General features: G+C 43.9%; 1 protein-coding gene across 1 annotated transcript in view; it reads left to right on the top strand.

Annotated features, from left to right (window-relative positions):
• The window catches only part of NTNG2 (netrin G2), a 103,810-nt gene that overhangs the window by 58,529 nt on the left and 23,019 nt on the right, over positions 1-22,262 (top strand). The window contains exons 4-5 of the mRNA XM_083160918.1: positions 8,212-8,384; positions 13,842-13,868. Of these exons, the coding sequence (XP_083017044.1) occupies positions 8,212-8,384; positions 13,842-13,868 (200 nt within the window). The remainder of the gene's footprint in view (positions 1-8,211; positions 8,385-13,841; positions 13,869-22,262) is intronic.

The raw sequence follows: 22,262 nt of genomic DNA on the forward strand, positions 1-22,262 counted from the left end.
ATGTATGTTCAGGCTGGCAGGACAGCCTCAGGTGCGACAGTGATAGGGGTGGGAGGTTAAATGATACTTCACATCTGCTCATTGTGGTGGTGGCTTTTCAACACAAAAAAAGCTGGCAGGTAAAATATGTAGCATTACAACAGAACCCCCCCCCCACACACACACACACACACACCTTTACCCAACTGAGGGAAGATTGGTTATTAGGGGGCCCAGTGCATTGCTTTGCCCAGGGGCCCACACTGCTGTTAAGGTGGATCTGTGTAACTGCATCAATCCAGGTTATGCTTAAAAGCTCTTGATTAGCGACATATGAACAGGTCCAACTCAAGGGAGTGCGTGTGAGTGACATGCAGACATGGCTTCAGTGTAAATCAAGGTTGCCTACCCTCCCGGGATGACTGGGAGGCTCCCAAAAATCAGGTCCACCTCCCAGCCCTCCGGAAAGGTGGACAAGTCCCCTGCAATGGCGGCAGCCTCCCGCAATCCCCCCTTGGTGGGGAAGATCCACGGGGACCAGATGACATGAATTACTTCATCGTGACCTGCTGCTGTGCAATGCCTGTAATACCGGCATTACACAGTGAGGGGTGTGGCTATAATGATGCAACCGCAATGGCCACGCTCCCTCACTTATTCTTCTTGCTTTGTGCAATAGCGAGAAATAGGGGCGATTCCAAATGAGCTGTCTGTGCTATTGGGTTCCGGATGGAGAAGTGGGACTAAGACCCCCTTAGGCACATTTGCTGGAGGATTATGCTGTTGGTCCCCAGAAAACCACCTGTGATTGACTGTTTGCAAACACTCCATTGCTGGATTGCTTCATATATTATGCTTTGGGGTGTAACAGTTAGGAGTAATCTGGTCCGTCTAGTGGCCTCTGGTGGTCAGTGGCGGTACTTAGAGGTGAGGAGTAGTTAGTCCTTTATATAAACAGTATATAATTTTGGTGCATATAAAATAAATAAATAAAAACAGGGAGAGGATTTCAGCTGTACTGCTAATTGCCCTAAATGTGGTGCCCTGATAGTGATTTCTGGCATATACTCCTGGACTTGGACTTGAGCCTGGTCTGATGTCAGTGTTACAGCCCTGCGGTCCAACCAGTGTAGCCCAACTTGCGTCTCTTTGATTTATCTCTGGAGACCTCATCAATAAAGTTAGACAGATGGATCCATTTGGCTTGTTATAAACATGTCCCCTAGCTGTTGTCATACATGGCAGTATCTGGCTTACTCCAGAGTATCCTGACATTCATTAATGCAGAGCATTAGTGAATGATACAATGAGAGATTTGGTTATATCAGTAAAGGTGCTGTCCACATCCTCTTCATGTTACTTCTACAATCTCCATGAAATGCTTTTTCAAAAGTAGTTAAGGATGTCCTAACCCAGTCTATATCATTTTGCCCTCACTATATGTGTTATTAAATCAGTCTGCATATATGCGGTAGTAGTCTTAGCACTCGCACAACTCTGCCTCCACCACCTACTTTAATAGGACTTGTCAGGCAGCCACCGCTACTGTTAGTTCTGTGTTCTTTGTTTTGTAAGAGAAATGGGTACTCTTTACCTAGAACGGCGCCCACGATTGAAATCGTGGTCATCGCGGGTAAAAATCGCGGTGATCGCGGTAATCGCGGGCATCGCGGGTAAAATTGGATGGTCGCGATGCCCGCGATGACCGCGATCACCGCGATTTTCCCATAGGGAACAATGTTAAAAAAGGCTGATTGACCGCGATTTCACTGTTAAATGGCTCAATTGACCCGATTTGGCCATATTAACCCTGAATTAGGCCCAATTAACCCTTAAATGTCCCCAACAATTTTTAACGCCACCCCACGATCCACGCCAACCCGAAGCGTGGCGAGCGCAGCGAGCCCGCGAGGGGCGGCGGTACGCGTCCTCCGACCTTTTCATGCCCTACTATCCACGTCGGCGTGGTGTGGGAATATAATAGTGTGGCGAGCGCAGCGAGCCACCGAGCCCGAAGCGTGGCAAGCGCAGCGAGCCCCGCGAGGGGACGCGGATACCTTCACAGGTAGACGCGTCCCCTCGCGGGCTTCACAGGTGTCCGGGTCGCCACGGACACCTGTGAAGCCCGCGAGGGGACGCGTATAACTGTGAAGGTATCCGCGTCCCCTCGCGGGGCTCGCTGCGCTCGCCACGCTTCGGGCTCGGTGGCTCGCTGCGCTCGCCACACTATTATATTCTCACACCACGCCGACGTGGATAGTAGGGCATGAAAAGGTCGTAGGACGCGTACCGCCGCCCCTCGCGGGCTCGCTGCGCTCGCCACGCTTCGGGTTCGCGTGGATCGTGGGGTGGCGTTAAAAATTTTTGGGGACATTTAAGGGTTAATGGGCTCTGTGGCCCATTTAACATTGATTCCTATGGCAAAATCGGGTTGATTGAGCCATTTAACACTAAAATCGGGTCCATCGCGACTTTTAACATTGTTCCCTATGGGAAATCGTGAGCATCGCGTCGCGGGCATCGCGGGTACGTTTATGGCCGGCCGCGACGCGACCGACGCGATTTTTCAGGTTTAACATGGTTTTCAATGGGAAAATCGCGGGCATCGCGTCGGTCGCGTCGCGGGCAGGCATAAATGTACCCGCGATGCCCGCGACGGGCGCCGTTCTAGGTAAAGAGTACCGAGAAATGCTACATTCCTTCAGAGGTGATAAGATTCCATGTTTCTCAACCACAAGTCAGTAGAAAAATGAGAAGCAGTTCAACTTTAAATATATAAAACACAGTGATCTCCTCCTTAAAGTGCCCCTATTTTGCACTGAAATTGAGACATATTGTTCACGTAACTGCTAGGAAGAGAATAACAAGCTGTGAACATTAGAACATTAAGGACAATGCTGAATTGCAGAAATTTCAGCTGTGTATCTGGACTTGCTGTTGATATGTAGTTAAATGATTGAGTGCTGCAAGACTCGTCTGTCTAAATAATATAACATGTCTGAGTAAATATTATTCACGAAACAAAAGGTTAGCTGTCTAGACTTCAGGTGCAGTACTTGTTTACATGCCTCTAGAAAATTATGTGCACACGTCTGTTTCTGTGTTACTGGAGCTCCACAGTGCTGTATCATGTTGTCTTCCATCAAGTGTATCATGTTGTAATCAATAAAACCTACTTTAGTTTGGAATCAACACATGGACTAACCTCCGCTAATCCGCCATGCACTTAGACCAACTTCTAGGCATCTGCAAATACTGCACTGTAACTGGGGGTGCTATCACCTATATCATTTGGGTTAAGTATAAGCTTGTGTAAATACACAATCTTGTTGATGATGAGACTCAAACCAAGCCTTTGAATAACAGTTACAAATAGGCATACAAATGCGCAGTGATGACATGGAAATGCTGCATATTCAGGAACATCTTCAGCTGCTTTGTCTTCCTTGTTTGCATGATCAATATAGTGTCAACCTCAAGAGCTAGTACATTAATGACCGGATTACCAATATAGGAAGGCATTTGGTGCGGTTGCCTCCTGGCAACCTCACGTGGGGCACCCACACAAGGTCGAACAGAACACGATAACAGATTTTCAGTGGCACCTGTTCCAGGGAATACTGGGCAGTGTAGGGGACACCGAGTGGCATAAAAGAGGATACTGGCATAAATGCAGTCACTGTGTGGCATAATAGGAGACACTTTGTAGCATTAGTGGGGCATTGTATAACAAATAGAGGGCACTGGGTGCCAATTGTGGTCATTGTGTGGTAAAATGTAATATTGTTGTAGGCCCCCCCCCCCCCCCCCCGCATTCCATCCTTTCTATATTATCTCAGAGTCAGAGACAAGAATCCTAAAGGATTCTGCATATAGAATTGGGAAGATTCACTGTGTTCATTCATGTATCACTGTATGCGTATGTTGTGTGTGTGTGTGTGTGTGTGTGTGTGTGTGTGTGTGTGTGTGTGTGTGTATGTGTGGTTTTTATTGCAATAACTTTTCTGATTAAACTGGCAGGTGAGGGACGCAGTGAGCTGTAGACATTAAATAATTCAGGCCCTCACTGTTCCTTATGCCAGTGGAAAGAAATGCATATTTTGCTTTATTGCAGAAAGTGAGGTGTGTTCTAATTTCTCTAAAAATATAGTCAGCATTAGACTGTAAGCTCTTAAGAGCAATTCCCCCTTTCCTCCTGTCATCTTGTCCCTACCCATTTCATCCACATGTGTGTTATGGAATACTGGAAGTTCTGTATTAGGCTTGTCCAGTATTATATATTGTGGTCCAGTATTTTTGTTATACAACACGGTATTCAATCTGTGCCGATATCTCCCGTCTTTTTTTAAAGACAAAGCTCTTTTGTTGGAAACGGCCGTGGATTGTCGAATTTGCGGCTGTTTTCGCCAACCACAAACTTTCCAACACTCAACAATCAGAACATTGAATTCCAACTGTCAAGTTAGTGTCAGAAGTGAGGGAAAACAGCCAGGATTCCAACTGTTGGGACATTACAGCAGTCGGAATCCTTAATGGAATAACCCCCTTAGTCTTTGGGTCATATTTCTTGCTGTTCCACTAGGTTTAATGTATAATGTCTAATTCCCCAATGTGCGACAGTAGGAAATATTGTGGCACACTGTAATTAACAACAATTATGTAGCTGATGATTTCTAAGGCATTCAGACACTCTCGTGTTGTGTCTTACTATGTATTCTGAGAAACAATAATGAACAATTTAAACTCCACCAGGCTTTAAAATAATCCTTGGATCCTGAATCCCATAACTTTTATTTTGTATTAATTCTTATTTAGTTTGTACAGTTTTTTACTGGGCTGTACCAATAAGACAGTGGGGGGAAGATGACATCACTGGGGAGCCATAATTCCGTGGGGTTTATACTGTGCAAGGGGTTAGTATAAATGCAGAGGTTGGGGTAATAGATATGAGGATGTTAGGATACGGCTTTGTAGAAGTTAGGACTAAGGCTATGTAGGGGGTCAGGACTAAGGGTCTGTAGGGGTTAGGACTAAGGGTACGCACAGGTCTGAACTAGGGATATTTAGGGGTCAGGACTAAGGCTATGGAGGGGTTAGGGCTAAGGTTATATAGAGGGGGTGACTATGAATATGTAGGGGTTAGAACTAAGTATAATTAGAAGTGAGGACTAAGGTTATGTACGTGTTAGGACTAAAGTTATATAGAGGTTGGGACTAAAAATATGAGAAGGTTAAGTCTATGTAGAGGTTAGAACAAAGGTTACAGTATGTAAAGGTTAGTCTAGGGGGATGCAGTCAAAATTCCGATGGTCAAAATCCCGACAAGGTCAAAATACCGACATTTAAAATCCCGACATGGTCAAAATCCCGACAAGGTCAAAATACAGACATTTAAAATCCCGACAAGGTCAAAATACCGACATATAGAATGTAGACAGGTGAAATAGTCAACATGACTTTCGAGGGTGACATGGGTTTTTTCACTGTTTTTTGACCCGATATGTGCCGACGGAATTTCATGCCCTACCATCCACTAGGGCGTGGTGGGAGAATAAAATAGTGTGCCGAGTGTAACGAGGCACCGTGCCCGAAGCATAGCGAGCGAAGCGAGGGGCTGCGGTTGACTTCCAATTGTGTCCATGTCGACTGTGTCGACATTCAGGTAAAAAAAACTGTGGAAAAACCCATGTCAACCTCGCGACCTGTTGACCGAAAGTCATGTTGACTTTTTCACCTGTCTACATTGTATATTTTGGTATTTTGACCTTGTCGAGATTTTAAATGTCGGTATTTTGACCATGTTAGGATTTTGACCATCGGACAATAGCTGTCGGTATTTTGACTGTCGGGACTGTCGGGATTTCATACCGAATCCGTCTAGGGTTACGTAGTGGTAAGAACTAAGCGAGTTTAGAGGTTAGGACCACAGTTATGTAGGGATTACAATTAAGTAACATCTAGGTCTAAGGCTCTGTAGGGTTAGGATTACAGCTCCGTAGGGGTTAAGACTAAGGGGGGGGGATGCGGTCATTTGGTCGAATGCATTATGGTCGAATGTCATTACATCGAATCCATTAGGTCGAATTGCTAAAAGGTCGACATGATTCTAGGTCGACATGGGAAAAGGTCGAAATGATTCTAGGTCGAAAGGTCATTAGTTCGACAGGTCATTAGGTCGACAAGGTCATTAGTTCGACATTGTCTAGGTCGACATTCACAAAGTCGACATGGGGTTTTTCACTGTTTTTTGAGCCGACATGTGCTGACAGGCGGTATTTCATGCCCTACCATCCACTAGGGCGTGGTGGGAGAATAAAATAGTGTGCCGAGCGTAGCGAGGCACCGTGCCCGACGCATAGCGAGCGCAGCGAGCGATGCGAGGGGATGCAGTGCACTTTAAACTGTGTCCATGTCTACTGTGTTGACATTCAGGTAAAAAAACAGTGAAAAACCCCATGTCGACTTTGTGAATGTCGACCTAGACAATGTCGAACTAATGACCTTTTCGACCTAATGACCTGTCGAACTAATGACCTTTCGACCTAGAATCATTTCGACCTTTTCCCATGTCGACCTAGAATCATGTTGACCTTTTAGCAATTCGACCTAATGGATTCGATGTAATGACATTCGACCATAATGCATTCGACCAAACGATCCCAACCCAAGGGGGGAACTTATTAGGATGGGAGTTCTATTTCACATGGGCAACCAATGGCATACTATCTATTACCTTCTAGAAGGTGCTAAATAAATAAGTAGATTCTGATTGGTTGCCCATAGCGATATCCCATGTGATCTCCCATTTCAGTAAATGCTCCCTAAGTCTATGTAGAGCGTCAGAATAAAGCTATGTAGGGGTTGGGCCATCTTCGACAAAATACACGTGGATTCGACAACGCAGGTGTATTCTGGGTGCCGGAACGTTTCCGACAGTCAGAAGATTGAGTTCCGATTGACCATTGACATTGATTTAGCCAATATTCCGATTGTCGGAAACGTTGGAGAGTTGGAAACAACATGGAATAGAACCCTTAGAGGTAAATGTACTAAAGCTTCTAACAATGAAACGGGGTGATGTTGCCCATAGCAACCAATCAGATTCTATCATTTATAAAGATAGAATCTGATTGGTTGCTGTGAGCATCATTAGCTATTTCTATTTTTAGGAACATTAGTAAATATGCCCCTTAGTTTACCTTTATTAATGGCGATCCTAAATCATTTCCCTTATTGGTTGCCCACAGCAACATCACATGTGAAGTCTAATTCTCATCTTAGTATATTTCCCCCTAAGAATCAGCACAATAAAGGGGGACTCAGGGGGTGCGGGTTATTGGGTAGATTACTGGAGGTGGACACATGAAATAGGTCAGCGTGGCTAAAGTCGACAGGGTTGGAAGGTCAAAACACGCATTAGGTCGACAATGGGAAAGTCCAAAGTCAAAAGGTTGACATGAGTTTTCACAATTTTTTTGTCCCGAAGGTCGACATAGTCGACATGAACACTGTTGAAGTGTACCGTGTCTCCTCGCTGCGCTCGTCATGCTCCGGGCACACTATATTATTCTCCCACCATGCCATAGTGGATGGCAGGGCATGAAGTACCGCCTGTCGGCACATGTTGGCTTCTAAAAAAAATGTAAACACTCATGTCAACCTTTTGACTGTTGACCTTCCCAATGCTTGTGTCAACCTTCCAACTCTGTTGACCTTAGCCTTTCAACCTATTTCAGGTGTCAACCTAAGCCATGTCAGCCTTGAGTGGTCGAACCAATGCATGTCAACCTAAATCGGGTCAACCTAATGACTGTATGCCGACTCAGGGACAACCCCTTCTGTTAACAGGTCTTCTTTAAAATATATTGTGAAAAATAGCGTGTGATTGGTCAGACAAGTCAGAGTTATGTAGCGGCCGGGGGCTGAGTGTTGGGGAAATGCTGGTGCTGTTCAATACCCCAAATACGGAACATGTCTAATCACACATTAAGCACAGTGTATATTAATAGACCTTGGGTTAAATGTGAACTGGTAGAACGGGCCCTGGCCATGCTCCTGGTAGAACGGGCCCTGGCCATGCTCCTGCCAGTCTTGGGGGTATATTTACTGAATTGCGGGTTTCTAGAAGTGGATCTCAGATGTTGTGTTGTATTACTACACCATGCGGGTAGATTATTGTGTATTTAGGGACAACCATTGTTCATTCAGATCTTTATTCTCTGTCTGCCGCAGGTGTAAATGTAACTTACATTCCAACGCGTGTAACTTCCGAGATGGGGCTCTGCAGTGCGAGTGTGAACATAACACCACCGGACAGGACTGTGGCAGGTGCAAGAAGAGTTTCCGCAACCGCTCCTGGCGTGCCGGTTCCTACACTCCCATGCCTCATGGATCTCCTAATGCATGTGAGTAATATGCACTTACATTGACTGCTGATGAATTCTGGGTCCCTCCTTGTCATTGTATGGGTTGGAGTGACAAAAAGATTTTCAATTCATCTTTTATTTGTGCCTTATGCTAAAGCAGCGTCTCTAGTCATTAGTATGGATCGGCTTTCCAAACGGTGTGTGTGTGTGTGTGTGTGTGTGTGTGTGGGTGTGTGTGTGTGTGTGTGTGTGTGTGTCTCCCAACCCTCCTCCTAACTGTATCAGAAGAGAAATTGTCTTGGCATACTGCTGCCCTTGTAATACCCAATACCTAGGTGCCTGGAAATTTTTGACATGTTATCTATGTTTTGTACAGACTGGGGCAAACCCAATATTATTATTATTATTATTATTATTATTATTATTATTATTAATATGTTTATGAAATAACATGTTTGAAGACCTCCCCACATGTTTTACCATCTTACTACAGTAGATGGATATTTTATTGAATGATATCTTCCTTAGATTGTCTCCTCCTCCGTATTGTCCATTCTGTGGCTGGTCTTCTCTTCCAGCTTCTCCATGGTTGACCACTTCCTGTGGGTGTTACAACAACATCCAATATAAGGCTAAAGGCCTGTTATAATCTCAATGAAAGCGGTTGTTTTGCTGCTGGACATCAAGAGTCAATGAAAAAATACCACTTAATAAAAAATTTAATGACACCACTTTTCACATAATAATCTTTTTATCTACTATCACAATAATAGTCAATAAAGAAAAAATAGCTTTTTTTATGGCCACCAAAGGACCAGTTGTCAAAATTACAACATGGTAACGCTAGCGGGTCCATGATTAAGCGGAGAGAGAATTAGAATAGAACTTTTTATCTCTCTTCCATGTCATGTGTCGCCAATGTTGACTCTTTTCTTCTTGCTGGTCCTTTCGTCTGACTGGTCTCTTCCCTAGTCTGGTCTTTTCATCTGGCTGGTGTCTTTCTCTAACTGGTTGCTCTCTTCTTCCAGCTTGTTTCTTCCATGACTGGTGTTTCCTCTGGCTGGTTTCTTCCCTAGACTGGTATCTTTCTCTGTTTGGTCTCTTATTCTTTCTGGTCCCTTTCATTGGCTGGTCACATCATCTGGCTGGTTCTTTTCTCTGGATGGTCTATCCATTTTGTTGGGGTCTCCCACTGGCTGGTCTCTTAACTCTTTCTGGTCTCTTCTATTGGCTGGTCGCATCTTCAGGCTGGTCTCTTTCTTTAGCTGGTGTCTCTATCTGGTTCGTCTCTTTCATTGACTGGCCTCTTTCTTTCTCTCTCTGGCTGGTCTCACTTTGGCTGGTCTCTCCCTCTTGCTAAGCTCTTCCTTTAGCTAGCTGCTTCCACTGCCTGGTATCTCCCTCTGGCTGGTCCTTTCCACTGGCTGGTCTCTCCCTCTGGCTGGTCCTTTCCACTGGCTGGTCCTTTCCACTGGCTGGTCTGTCCCTCTGGCTGGTCCTTTCCACTGGCTGGTCTGTCTCTCTGGTTTGTCCTTTCCACTGGCTGGTCTCTCCCTCTGGCTGGTCCTTTCCACTGGCTGGTCTCTCCCTCTGGCTGGTCCTTTCCACTGGCTGGTCTGTCCCTCCTGTTGGTCCTTTCCACTGCCTGGTCTCTCCCTCTGGCTGGTCTGTCCCTCTGGTTGGTCCTTTCCACTGCCTGGTCTGTCCTTCTGGCTGGTCCTTTCCACTGGCTGGTCTGTCCCTCTGGTTGGTCCTTTCCACTGCCTGGTCTCTCCCTCTGGCTGGTCTGTCCCTCTGGTTGGTCCTTTCCACTGCCTGGTCTCTCCCTCTGGCTGGTCCTTTCCACTGGCTGGTCTGTCCCTCTGGTTGTTCCTTTCCACTGGCTGGTCTGTCCCTCTGGTTGGTCCTTTCCACTGGCTGGTCTGTCCCTCTGGTTGGTCCTTTCCACTGGCTGGTCTGTCCCTCTGGCTGGTATTTTTATTTTTTTCAAAATGGTTTTATTGATTGTGAAACATATCATGTAATATCTATCAACATGATATGGCAATAGAGTACAATCAATTATAATGCAAACAAATGGTACAGTATGTATCTAGCAGGACACACTAAGATGTGGCCGATCTTTTAGTCTGGCTGATCATTCCCTCTGGCTGCTCTCTTCTTCTGCCTAACCTCCTCTGGGGCTGATCTCTCCTGTGAAGCTGTAGCCCTCTTACTTTCACGGGTGCCGGATGACTTCCTGACAGTCGGGATTCCAACTAACAGGGGCTTTTCTCCCTTGTGGGGGGTGACGAACCCCATAGAGGGAGACTAGAACCTGTGGTAAGTGACGCAAGCAAAGCACCATCAGTCGGGATTCCGATGTCGGGATACTGACCGTCGGTATCCCGGTTGTTGGACCGCCATACCATATCTTGCACTGGGGCTACCCCTGAAGTCACATGTCATTGTGTTTCCTCTAACAACCACCATGGGTGTTAGTAAGTACAGGGGCATGCACTTTCAAATACTGAGACATGTGGTCTACCAGTCACTTCTCTGCATCGACCAGTGGGCCACGGCCATCACTTTGACTGTGCACCCCAGAAATATTTGCGAATATCTTTTATTTAAGTGCTAGAAAAAAACAATAACAATATTTACATGTCCTTGTAAACCAGGAATCTCTTGGCGCTACAATGAAATGTTACTCCAAGCTGGGGGATCTTACAGACTCTCCCTCTTAACTTTCACTAGACGAACAATAACACATTTATTTTTAAGCTCCTGTCCTCTTGGAGCTTTGCGGAGACTGGTGTGATTCTCCCCTCGCTTTCTCTTTAAACATCTGCACTTTAAATTGATCAAAGCAAAAACCGAAGCATTCAGAGGAACTGTGACTGAGGTGTCACCAGGACTGCGGAGAGAAGGAGAATTTCAAAGAGAACAAGCTTGTCAGATTGAGCCAGGAGCCTGCAGCCCTTCAAAGGACCTGACAAAGACAAGCAGGGTTTAGACTGAGATCCTTGTTCTCTGTACTTTTTGAACGCTCCCCATCCTCCTATCTGTCCTTCTCTGGGTGATATTTAACCCTGGATTCGCTACAGTTCTGTGACATTATATGTGGACATGATTCATGTTCGTTCAGTGCAGTGTGGTCCAAGAGGGCTGCATTTGGTTTAAAACTAATATTAAATTTTTTTGGTGACACAACAAAGTCTGTTTCAGGTATGGTGACAAACAGGGGGCGACAAACATCCAAAAACTCGGAGGTCTGCATTGGCCCAGGGACCTGCAAAGGACAACTGTGGTTTAATCCACGTTACTTAACAACTTATAACCAGTTACAATGTCCCATAAAATACAGGGATGAAAGTATTCAGTTGATTATTTTACATTTTTGCCTATTGCACATTCTCTGCAGACTCCTTGCCTGATATAATGAATGCGCGGTTAAACGTCCAGCCTTATTACAGCCTTCTAATTGATGTGAATTCTGTGCTCTTTGCTCCTCTATACTAAACATTTAGGAATCAGTTGTATCTCAGTGAGGTGTAGATACAATCAGTAGCCAGTTACACTATTAGTTTAAATCTAATCTATCCAATGGTTCACATTTAATCTAAAATGTAATGTACACAATCTATACCTCCCAACATGACCCAGTCCAGGAGGAATACAATTCTTAGGAATAAATACTTTATTATCAATGTAATCAGTGGTGGTGCCAATCATTTATTAAGAGTGAAGTGCGGGTGGAATGCAATTTGATCCTTATGGAATGGGTTGTGTGGGGAGGTATGTACAATATATTACACACCCCCTTCCCCAGAGTCCACCCAGTGCCCTGGTTGTAACGCAGTCCAAAATACACATAGGGGAGTCACACTAGCATCTTACTGTGGGCCTTATTCTAGTTCACTCTTTCTGACAAAATCCTTCTTAGATGGACAAAATCATGTGCGCTGCAGGGGGCAGATGTAACTTGTGCAGAGAGAGTTAGATTTTGGGTGAGTTATTTTGTTTCTGTGCAGGGTAAATACTGGCTGCTTTATTTTTACACTGCAATATAGATCTCACTTTGAATTAAAACCCCACCCAAATCTAATTCTCTCTGCACATTTTACATCTGCCCCACCTGCAGTGCACATGGGCCCTTATTCTGGTTGGTGCGGTAATATCCGCGTGCGTACGTGCCGCCGATGTTTTGTGTCTGCGCATGTGCAGAGGCGTCTCTGCGCATGTGCGAGCGGGGCGTACGGCCAAATCCCGCATGAAATGTGAACACTCCGAACAGGGGGTGGAGAGGGGCGTGAAGGGCTATTTGGGCTCATTACCATATGCATACGCCCCGCGTTTCATGGGCGTTCCCATGCAAACGCTGGGCGTACGTATGGTAATGCGGCCGTGACGCACGTGTAGGGGGTGGACATATGACATCGCCGGATGTCAGCTGCCCGCCCAGATCCCTGCTTTTGCACGGAAAAATGTCTGTGTGGTCTGAGGTTGCGGGAGCTGGTGGACCACTCGGTCCTGCATTCGATGGTCTGCGACCATCGAATGATGGGGGAGGTTCCCTGAGATGGAGGAGGCGTATTACATGAAAAATACACGTGCGGTCCGTTCGGCCAGCTTCTTACCCCGTACGGACGGAGTTGGCGATCCGTACGCAAGGCGGGGTTTCGCACGCACGGTCCTGGCCGCATATTCGGATCCGGCCGCACCGATCAGAATAAGGCCCATGGTTTTGTCCATTAGTTAGAAATTAGTTCACTTTTTTTTTTTAATGATCATTAAACCTAAAAGACTCAAGACTTACCTGTTTACCTAAGCATCTCATAAATCCTCCTTTAGTAGTATAAGGAATAGAAGTCTTCTTCTATTACCAGTGTTTCCAGTTCATAGATCTTGGTGTATATTTACTTACTGTCAGCTAGCTGAAGCTGCCAATCGGTAGCAGCTTTGACCGTTAATGTAGATCGCATCTAGTTCAAACTGTTTGCGATATGCTACAACAGCATGTCACTTGAACTAGATGCGATACAGTACAAAAAGTTCTGGCTGCGTATACTTTTTGACTGTGATATGCGATACGTGGGAGTGCGCGTCGCATTGTAAGCCAAAAGATACACGGTGCGATGTGAATTGCATGTGATGCGCTTTGAACAATCAAGTTTAAGATGCACCTGACCATCGCACGGTGTGTGGGCACCTTTAGTTTTAAAACGGCAACAGGAATCAATGCCTAAAAAGCCAGTTTTAGAATTGATTCCTATTGCCGTTTGAAACCGAACGCTCAAAGTTGCCAACGATTTGCAGCTCCGAAAAAACTTCTCATTAGTAAATACAAAACCTGATTTCCAACAAGTAACCAAAAATCTCTTTCAGTTTTTCTTGCAACCAAAACAACAGGACGACTTTGAAGAATGGCCGACGCTGCTGGTTTGCGGCAACCTTGTGTTCTCACAGCCTTTTAGTAAAGTAGGGCCCAGCTAACGCCTTATCTTTTCCTTCCAGGTGCAGCATCGAGTTCCGCTCTTGGCAGTGAGTAGATCCCTGGCATGGCTGTCTTGTCCTTTCCATCTGCACCCCATTTCATCTCCCCCCCCCCCCCCCCATCTCATCACCCCGCATCCTATTAGTACATTCAGTGATGTCAGTGACTTGTGAGCGCTAATAGTCGTGTGTGACCCACAGCTTGGCTCTAATCCCCAATGATTCAACAAACAAAAGCATCTGAATTTGGGGAGATGCCCACGTCCGATCACTGGCATCTTATGGGCCACGTAACTGAGTATATATTAAGTTTCCTTACATGACAGAAGCTCCCAGAACATTCCCAGATATATACATGAAAGTTGGGAAACCTTGGCTTATGTCACTTTACCTCTGTGCTTTAGGTTTTTGTTCTCTGTTATAATATTAGGGTATTTTATGCACCTTGCAATGAATTCTGTTTGAGTTGTCAGAACTTTGCTGCTTCTTGTCCAGGTTGTACCAGAAGGTTTATTGACCGTTTACAAAGGTTTTTTTAATTATTTGAAACCGTTACCTATTCATTTTTCTAGATGACGATATCGGGGCCTCTAATCTCCTCCTTCTCCGCTGCATATTATACCATTACTCTAATCTAATTAATTAATTAAAAATAATTCAAACTTCTAAGGGATATTGACATTTTTACCCAAAAATAGGGATTTACCCAACTTTTCACCTGCTCAGAGTATATGAAGAGAAATTTGTGATAAATCCTATGGAGAATTATTGTATGAACAATTGGATTGGTGTAAAAAAAAGCCGCATTTTCTGCCGCAAAAAATATGTTTTCATGGTTAATAGGTTGCCCCCTAAGCTATTATTTGTACTTATAAGGGATTCTGTAGCGGTTTGTGACATACATGACACATAAGTACTGACTACTATATACACAGATTATAAATTCACGCCGGTATAGAATAACAATTTGCAGTTAGCATAGTTGTGTATAGAAGAAGAAGGGAAGGGAACCTTCTTAGGAGCTTACCATCTGTAGTTTTTCACATACTGTACTGTACTACAGAATCCAAAATTATAATTCACTGTGACCAGCAACTTGTACCTACAATCGTTTTATTTCTTTTAATTATTATGTTATAAACACAAATGACGTGACCTTGCAGCATTCAGTATTGACTCTACAGCGCCACCTTGTGACATTTTAAAGTAACTACAGTTCGGTGATCATATTAATCAGTAAAGGAATGCATTTGCACAATTTAGGGCAGATGTACTAAGCCTGGTAAAGTGGTGATAAATTGGAAGGAGATAACGCATCAGCTGTGTTTGAAAAATTACAGCAGTTGATTGGCCGGTACATTATCACCCTCCACTTTATCACCGCCTTATCACGTTACCAGGCGTATGACATTTGCTGCGTTAGGAAAAAGTTAAAACAGACTAAGAGGATTTTTGTCATTGCCCAAATATGAATTTACTCCACAGGTGCTTTCTTAAAACAGAAATCGGTACTTTGTCAACCATGTTTTTGAAGCCTTTATGACATCAAAGACCAATAATATTTGCGGTGTTCTGTACAGGTGATTATTATCGAATGTTGATACTTCTGAAACGCAACAGAATAATTGTACCAGGGTCAATTCGTGGATCGGGACGTAAAGGTTTTGGAACTGTAAGATCATAACAAACTCTTCAGTGGATAAGAAAAATCCTTACCACATGGCAAATACATATTCTGTCTTTATGTCTCACTAGTATCAGACACAGCAAGGCCTGAGGTCACCACTGTCCAACAAGTTCTTACAACTGATCTAAACACTTCTTATGCAACCCCTGTTTCCATCACTACACCAGGTTTGTGAATTCCAGCAAGCAGGTGTGACTTCACCCCCACCCCACCCTACCTAGCGCCTGTGTTCCTCCTCTGGCTTAGCAATGGTTCCAAACCCCTGCTATATCTTAGTATGTTGGTAGGTTGATCAAGATACAGGAAGTCTAGTACGGTCAAAGTGAGTCAATAGGATGGTGTTATAAACCAATCAGATATGGCCATTTTTGTAGTACAGTTTAGGGAATGAATGCTAATCTTCTGGCTGCTATGGGCTATGGAGCAGTTTCATACATACAGCAGGTGTCCTCATACCGTACATACAAGTATCTTGAATTGTTCCTACAGGATTGCATAGCACACCGGTCACTTAAACAGTAGATGCCCCATTCTTAGCTTGGAACCAGTATTCATTAGACCACAACTTAACAGTTACATGAACCAACGTGCTCCTTTATACTGTTACTAGTGTACAAGGAACAGAACCTGCTCACTACCCAGTAGCCCACATGGTCAGGCCAAGAGGAAGCCCCCATTGTGCTGTATGCCACATGGTCAGGCCAAGAGGAAGCCCCCATTGTGCTGTATGCCACATGGTCAGGCCAAGAGGAAGCCCCCATTGTGCTGTATGCCACATGGTCAGGCCAAGAGGAAGCCCCCATTGTGCTGTATGCCACATGGTCAGGCCAAGAGGAAGCCCCCATTGTGCTGTATGCCACATGGTCAGGCCAAGAGGAAGCCCCCATTGTGCTGTATGCCACATGGTCAGGCCAAGAGGAAGCCCCCATTGTGCTGTATGCCACATGGTCAGGCCAAGAGGAAGCCCCCATTGTGCTGTATGCCACATAGTCAGGCCAAGAGGAAGCCCCCATTGTGCTGTATGCCACATAGTCAGGCCAAGAGGAAGCCCCCATTGTGCTGTATGCCACATAGTCAGGCCAAGAGGAAGCCCCCATTGTGCTGTATGCCACATAGTAAGGCCAAGAGGAAGCCCCCATTGTGCTGTATGCCACATAGTCAGGCCAAGAGGAAGCCCCCATTGTGCTGTATGCCACATGGTCAGGCCAAGAGAAAGCCCCCATTGTGCTGTATGCCACATGGTCAGGCCAAGAGAAAGCCCCCATTGTGCTGTATGCCACATGGTCAGGCCAAGAGGAAGCCCCCATTGTTCTGTATGCCACATAGTCAGAGTGTTAAACAACCAGCCAATCAGCTCCTACCTGTCATTTATCAAACCCAGCATGGCAATTAGGAGCAAATTAGCAGGTTGGTTTTCACTCTTAATTTGATCACTTTTTGAAGCTTAGTACATCTGACCCTAACTCTTATGGGCCCTACACACGGGGATATGTGAGGAGCGTTCTGAGTGATGCTAGATCGTTCAGAATGCTCAGCAAGTTAGCCCAGCGCACAGCGCTGTGTGCTGAGCGATCTGCCAGGGCCAGTGTTTTCCAGGGACAACATTGGCCCTGTCCGGCGATTAAGTAGATTTATCCAGCTGCTGGATATTACTCGCCGGGCGATAGCAACACTTGTGGCTGCTCATTGCTATCGCTATGGCCCCTACACACAGAGCGATGTTCTATCTAGTGAGATCGTTGGAAAATGCCCTGATATCTCCCCGTGTGTAGACCCCATTATACATTCTATGCCACTGGGGCCTGCTACCCCAGGAGGAGAACAAATGCTTGAATCAGCAATAGGTCACAAATATCTGTGTTCCTGTACCTGCCGCCTCATGTTATCTTATATCACTCGCTCGCCCATCCCGGCACTAAGTTTATCTTATTTATGCAGCTATAGAATAAAAATGTTAAAAAAATATCTGAAGTTAGGAATAGAAATGGCGGCAGCAGCTGAGCTTCAGGTAGTGATCCTCGCCCCAAAGTGGTAACTTACCACATTGCCGACGTAATTTCCATTGCTCTGAGAATGTTTGACCCAGTTTTCCGTGCCAAGCATTGCCAATGGAACTGACACATGAACTTTCCACACAAACACATTATTAAGCTAATGATAATACTGCCGCCCTATATCAGTGGTCACGTTCAGGAATCACTGTGCTCTAGAACTTTGGCATTGTCTTTCTCCTGGCACCTTTAGGCTTTAGTTCTTTTTTAAGATAATCAGCAAAAATGATATTAAGTCTATTGTGCATACCTGTCATCTTTAGGGGGTCAGTATGATTCCCAACATTCAAAATACAGCCCGTCAAAATGCCGACAAGCAATGGCAGACAGTCAAAATCCCAACATCTTTAAAATGCCAACATGGTCAAAATGCCGACATTTAAAATGTCGACATGCCCAAAAAAGTCAACATGTAATCTTTGGGTGTCTATGTCAATATAGGTCAACATGGGCTCTGTATAAGTGTACGATGTCCCCCCGCATGGCTCGCTGCGCCCACCATGCTTTGGGCACACTTATTAAAATCTAACTGTATGCCCACTCGTGAAGTAAGATCAAGTCAGTTTTAAAGAAAAACAAAACAAAACAAAAAAGCATGTCGACATTTTAAATGTCGGCAGTTGACTGTCGGCATTTCAACCATGTTGACATTTTGAATGTGTCAGGATTTTGACTGCCAATGGTTGACTGCATCCCACCTTTAGGTACATTTATGCAGTTGCACCTCTGTCTATCCATAAATTTATCAATAATAATAATAATGGGCTAGTATATGATACAAAAAACACACACAGTATTAAGAGAGTCTAAAACAGAAGAAGTAAAAAAAACTGTAAAAGCTTAAAAAATGGGAGAAAAAAACACCTCTGTGTGAACTGAGTAATTATTAGAAGTCTTCCCCATGCATTACAGGTCCATACATCTGCCAGAGAATGCTTATGTGTGGTCAGCTCCTGCCCTGTAAATTACAAAGTAATTAATCAGGAGCGGAGAAATGCGGCGCAAGGTTCAATCACAAATTCAAAACTTTCTCTGTGCCAGGGAAACGTCAATGTGTAACGTCTGTGAAAATGCAGTCAGACTGTTCACATTGTATAATCGTATTGATGTTTATGTGCTTGGAGAACGTGTATTAACCTGCAACAATCCGTTACTTTCACCGTTTACTGTAACTTGCACTAAATCAGTCAAATAATGTCGGATTATTCATTGTTTGCACTTTGTGGAACCCTACAGTTAAGTGAAAACTAAGTAGATTTAGTGTAACGTCACCGATAGTGATTTTGCAGATACGGCTTTGCAGTGGGCACAATTGCCGTCACAGAATTTCTAAGAGTAGTCTCAGAGTTGCAATCGTTCTACGTGGCGAGGCTAATCAATCAAAACAACTTACCAGCTTTACCAATGTACCCAATCTGTCAAAAAATTAGTTAGAAACACAAGAAAACAAATGTGCACTTTAGACTTTTTAACGACCTGAAATGATTTTATACAATAGAATTCACCCCATGCTTATACCGTAGGTCCCAAGTAGCATAAAGGCAGTAGCTCTGGGAACCGATTCCTGATGTATCCTGAGAATTCAAATTCATGAAACGTTCCACTTCTAGAAAAATAGTTAATGGGAGAATTTCGTTGACCAATACATTGTATCAGGAGTTACCGAAAGCAGAAGATGGGCATAACATTTGTGAGAAGAGGACTACGGTGGTGGCAAAGGGCGCAGAGGCTTTAAGCCCCGGTTCCTGCGCAGGGGCCAGCATATGCACAGTCCCATCAATGAAGGCCTTTAAAGGGCTTTTTATACATATACCTTCCCCTGGACATGCTCAGAAAGGCCGAGTGGGGTCTACATAGAGTATGGGAACATCAATGGGCACCCAAATTGTGCCTTACCATTCTATTTCAAATTTATATGTTAATGTTTCAGAATTGTGTAATATTTAGGGGGGGGGGGGGACAACACTATATAGAAATATCATATCCGGATGTTGGGAACACCAATACTAGTGGTCGACGGCATCTAGATAGACAGTAAAGCCAGATGGATGTAAATGAAGGAACGTGGTCAAAAATAACAAGGCCAACAGGAGTTTTTTGTGTTTTTCTGGTGCCGGTCCACTTGGTTCCTACTTTGCTAACCAAGTGGAGATAGAGTTAGATTACAATAGTGTGCCCAAAGCATGGGGCCACAGCGACCCATGCGAGGGGATGCTGTGCACATGTATAGTGTCCATGGGGACCTCTCTGGTATTCGGCACCAAAAAAAACCCACAAAAAAACTAGATGCTGTCGACCACTAGTAGTCAACCATGGTATTGTCCACCTGAACATGGTAGATCCTCTATCCCAGAGCCTAAGAATATATGGTTGATATTAATATTTATTATTCATTTTTCAATGCTTCTTTGATAGTTTAAACATATTTAAGCTGAAACAAACATAAATGTGAAAATAATAAAAAAAAAAAAAAAACTCCATACTTTCTTAATACATAAGGAAGGGGACTGTTCCTCTGGTGAGAATTACTTCATGGGGGGTAAACAACCACATTTTGCAGACACAGAGTAACTTCTTGTTATCTTGTGAATGCATATTATGAAAATATTATCATTTAATATCTACTGTACAAACAAAATTATAAAACCTGACAATGTAACTCTCCTTTTAACTGCTTCATGTCCGAAACGGGTATTTTAAAATTGTTTCTAAAATTTGTGGTCTGTAAAAATCCCACCTTATAGATACTCCCCTATTTATGCCCAAACTTTATTGTTGCTCCTGGGAATGTCAGCAGATTCCCTTGTAGTTTGCTTCATGCTGCTATTGCTGGGGGAGTACTTGTCTGTGGGTAAAACATCTTATTTGAAAGAAGCGGACAAATAACTGTGTTGAATACAATTCACGTAATTAAAGGCAGTCACTATATCTTCCATCATAATGTTGATATTATGAAGTTTGACATTGATAATGTTGACAAAGTCAAAATGTCAACATTAACAGAATGTTGACATAGGAAATATTGACATTGTCATAATGTAGATATTTCCAATCGGGTTGAGGTGAAAGTTAGGTTAAGGTATGGATTAGCGTTAGGGTCCTGGTTAGGTTTAGGATTGGCGGTAGCATTAAGGTTAGTGTTACGGTAATGGTTAGGTTTATAATTAGCATTAAAATAAAGGTTAGGTTTAAGGTTAGCATTAAGGTTACGGTTAGGATTAGTGTTACAGGGGTAGATTTATTAAGCTCGGTGAAGTGGTAAACTGTCTGGTTTTTATCACCGACCAATCAGCTGTTACCTGTGAAGCTACAGGATTGGTTTGAAAAATGACAGGTAACAGCTGATTGGCCAGTGATAAAAACCAGACAGTTTATCACTTCACTGAGCTTAATAAATCTACCCAACAGTTAGGGTTATGGTTAGGGTTACAGTTAGGATTAGCGTTAAGGTTAGGGTTACGGTTAGGATTAGTGTTACAGTTAGGGTTATGGTTAGGGTTACAGTTAGGATTAGCGTTAAGGTTAGGGTTACGGTTAGGTTTAGTGTTACAGTTAGGGTTATGGTTAGGGTTACAGTTAGGATTAGCGTTAAGGTTAGGGTTACGGTTAGGATTAGTGTTACAGTTAGGGTTATGGTTAGGGTTACAGTTAGGATTAGCGTTAAGGTTAGGGTTACGGTTAGGATTAGTGTTACAGTTAGGGTTATGGTTAGGGTTACAGTTAGGATTAGCGTTAAGGTTAGGGTTACGGTTAGGTTTAGTGTTACAGTTAGGGTTATGGTTAGGGTTACAGTTAGGATTAGCTTTAAGGTTAGGGTTACGGTTAGGATTAGTGTTACAGTTAGGGTTATGGTTAGGGTTACAGTTAGGATTAGCGTTAAGGTTAGGGTTACGGTTAGGTTTAGTGTTACAGTTAGGGTTATGGTTAGGGTTACAGTTAGGATTAGCGTTAAGGTTAGGGTTACGGTTAGGATTAGTGTTACAGTTAGGGTTATGGTTAGGGTTACAGTTAGGATTAGTGTTACAGTTAGGGTTATGGTTAGGGTTACAGTTAGGATTAGCGTTAAGGTTAGGGTTACGGTTAGGATTAGTGTTACAGTTAGGGTTATGGTTAGGGTTACAGTTAGGATTAGCGTTAAGGTTAGGGTTACGGTTAGGATTAGTGTTACAGTTAGGGTTATGGTTAGGGTTACAGTTAGGATTAGCTTTAAGGTTAGGGTTACGGTTAGGATTAGTGTTACAGTTAGGGTTATGGTTAGGGTTACAGTTAGGATTAGTGTTACAGTTAGGGTTATGGTTAGGATTAGTGTTACAGTTAGGGTTATGGTTAGGGTTACAGTTAGGATTAGCGTTAAGGTTAGGGTTACGGTTAGGGTTAGTGTTACAGTTAGGGTAATGGTTAGGGTTACAGTTAGGATTAGCGTTAAGGTTAGGGTTACGGTGAGGTTTAGTGTTACAGTTAGGGTTATGGTTAGGGTTACAGTTAGGATTAGCGTTAAGGTTAGGGTTACGGTTAGGATTAGTGTTACAGTTAGTGTTATGGTTAGGGTTACAGTTAGGATTAGCGTTAAGGTTAGGGTTACGGTTAGGATTAGTGTTACAGTTAGGGTTATGGTTAGGGTTACAGTTAGGATTAGCGTTAAGGTTAGGGTTACGGTTAGGTTTAGTGTTACAGTTAGGGTTATGGTTAGGGTTACAGTTAGGA

The sequence above is a fragment of the Crinia signifera genome, chromosome 9, assembly GCF_055691185.1.
Source record: "Crinia signifera chromosome 9, ASM5569118v1, whole genome shotgun sequence".
In the NCBI taxonomy this organism is placed as follows: domain Eukaryota; kingdom Metazoa; phylum Chordata; class Amphibia; order Anura; family Myobatrachidae; genus Crinia; species Crinia signifera.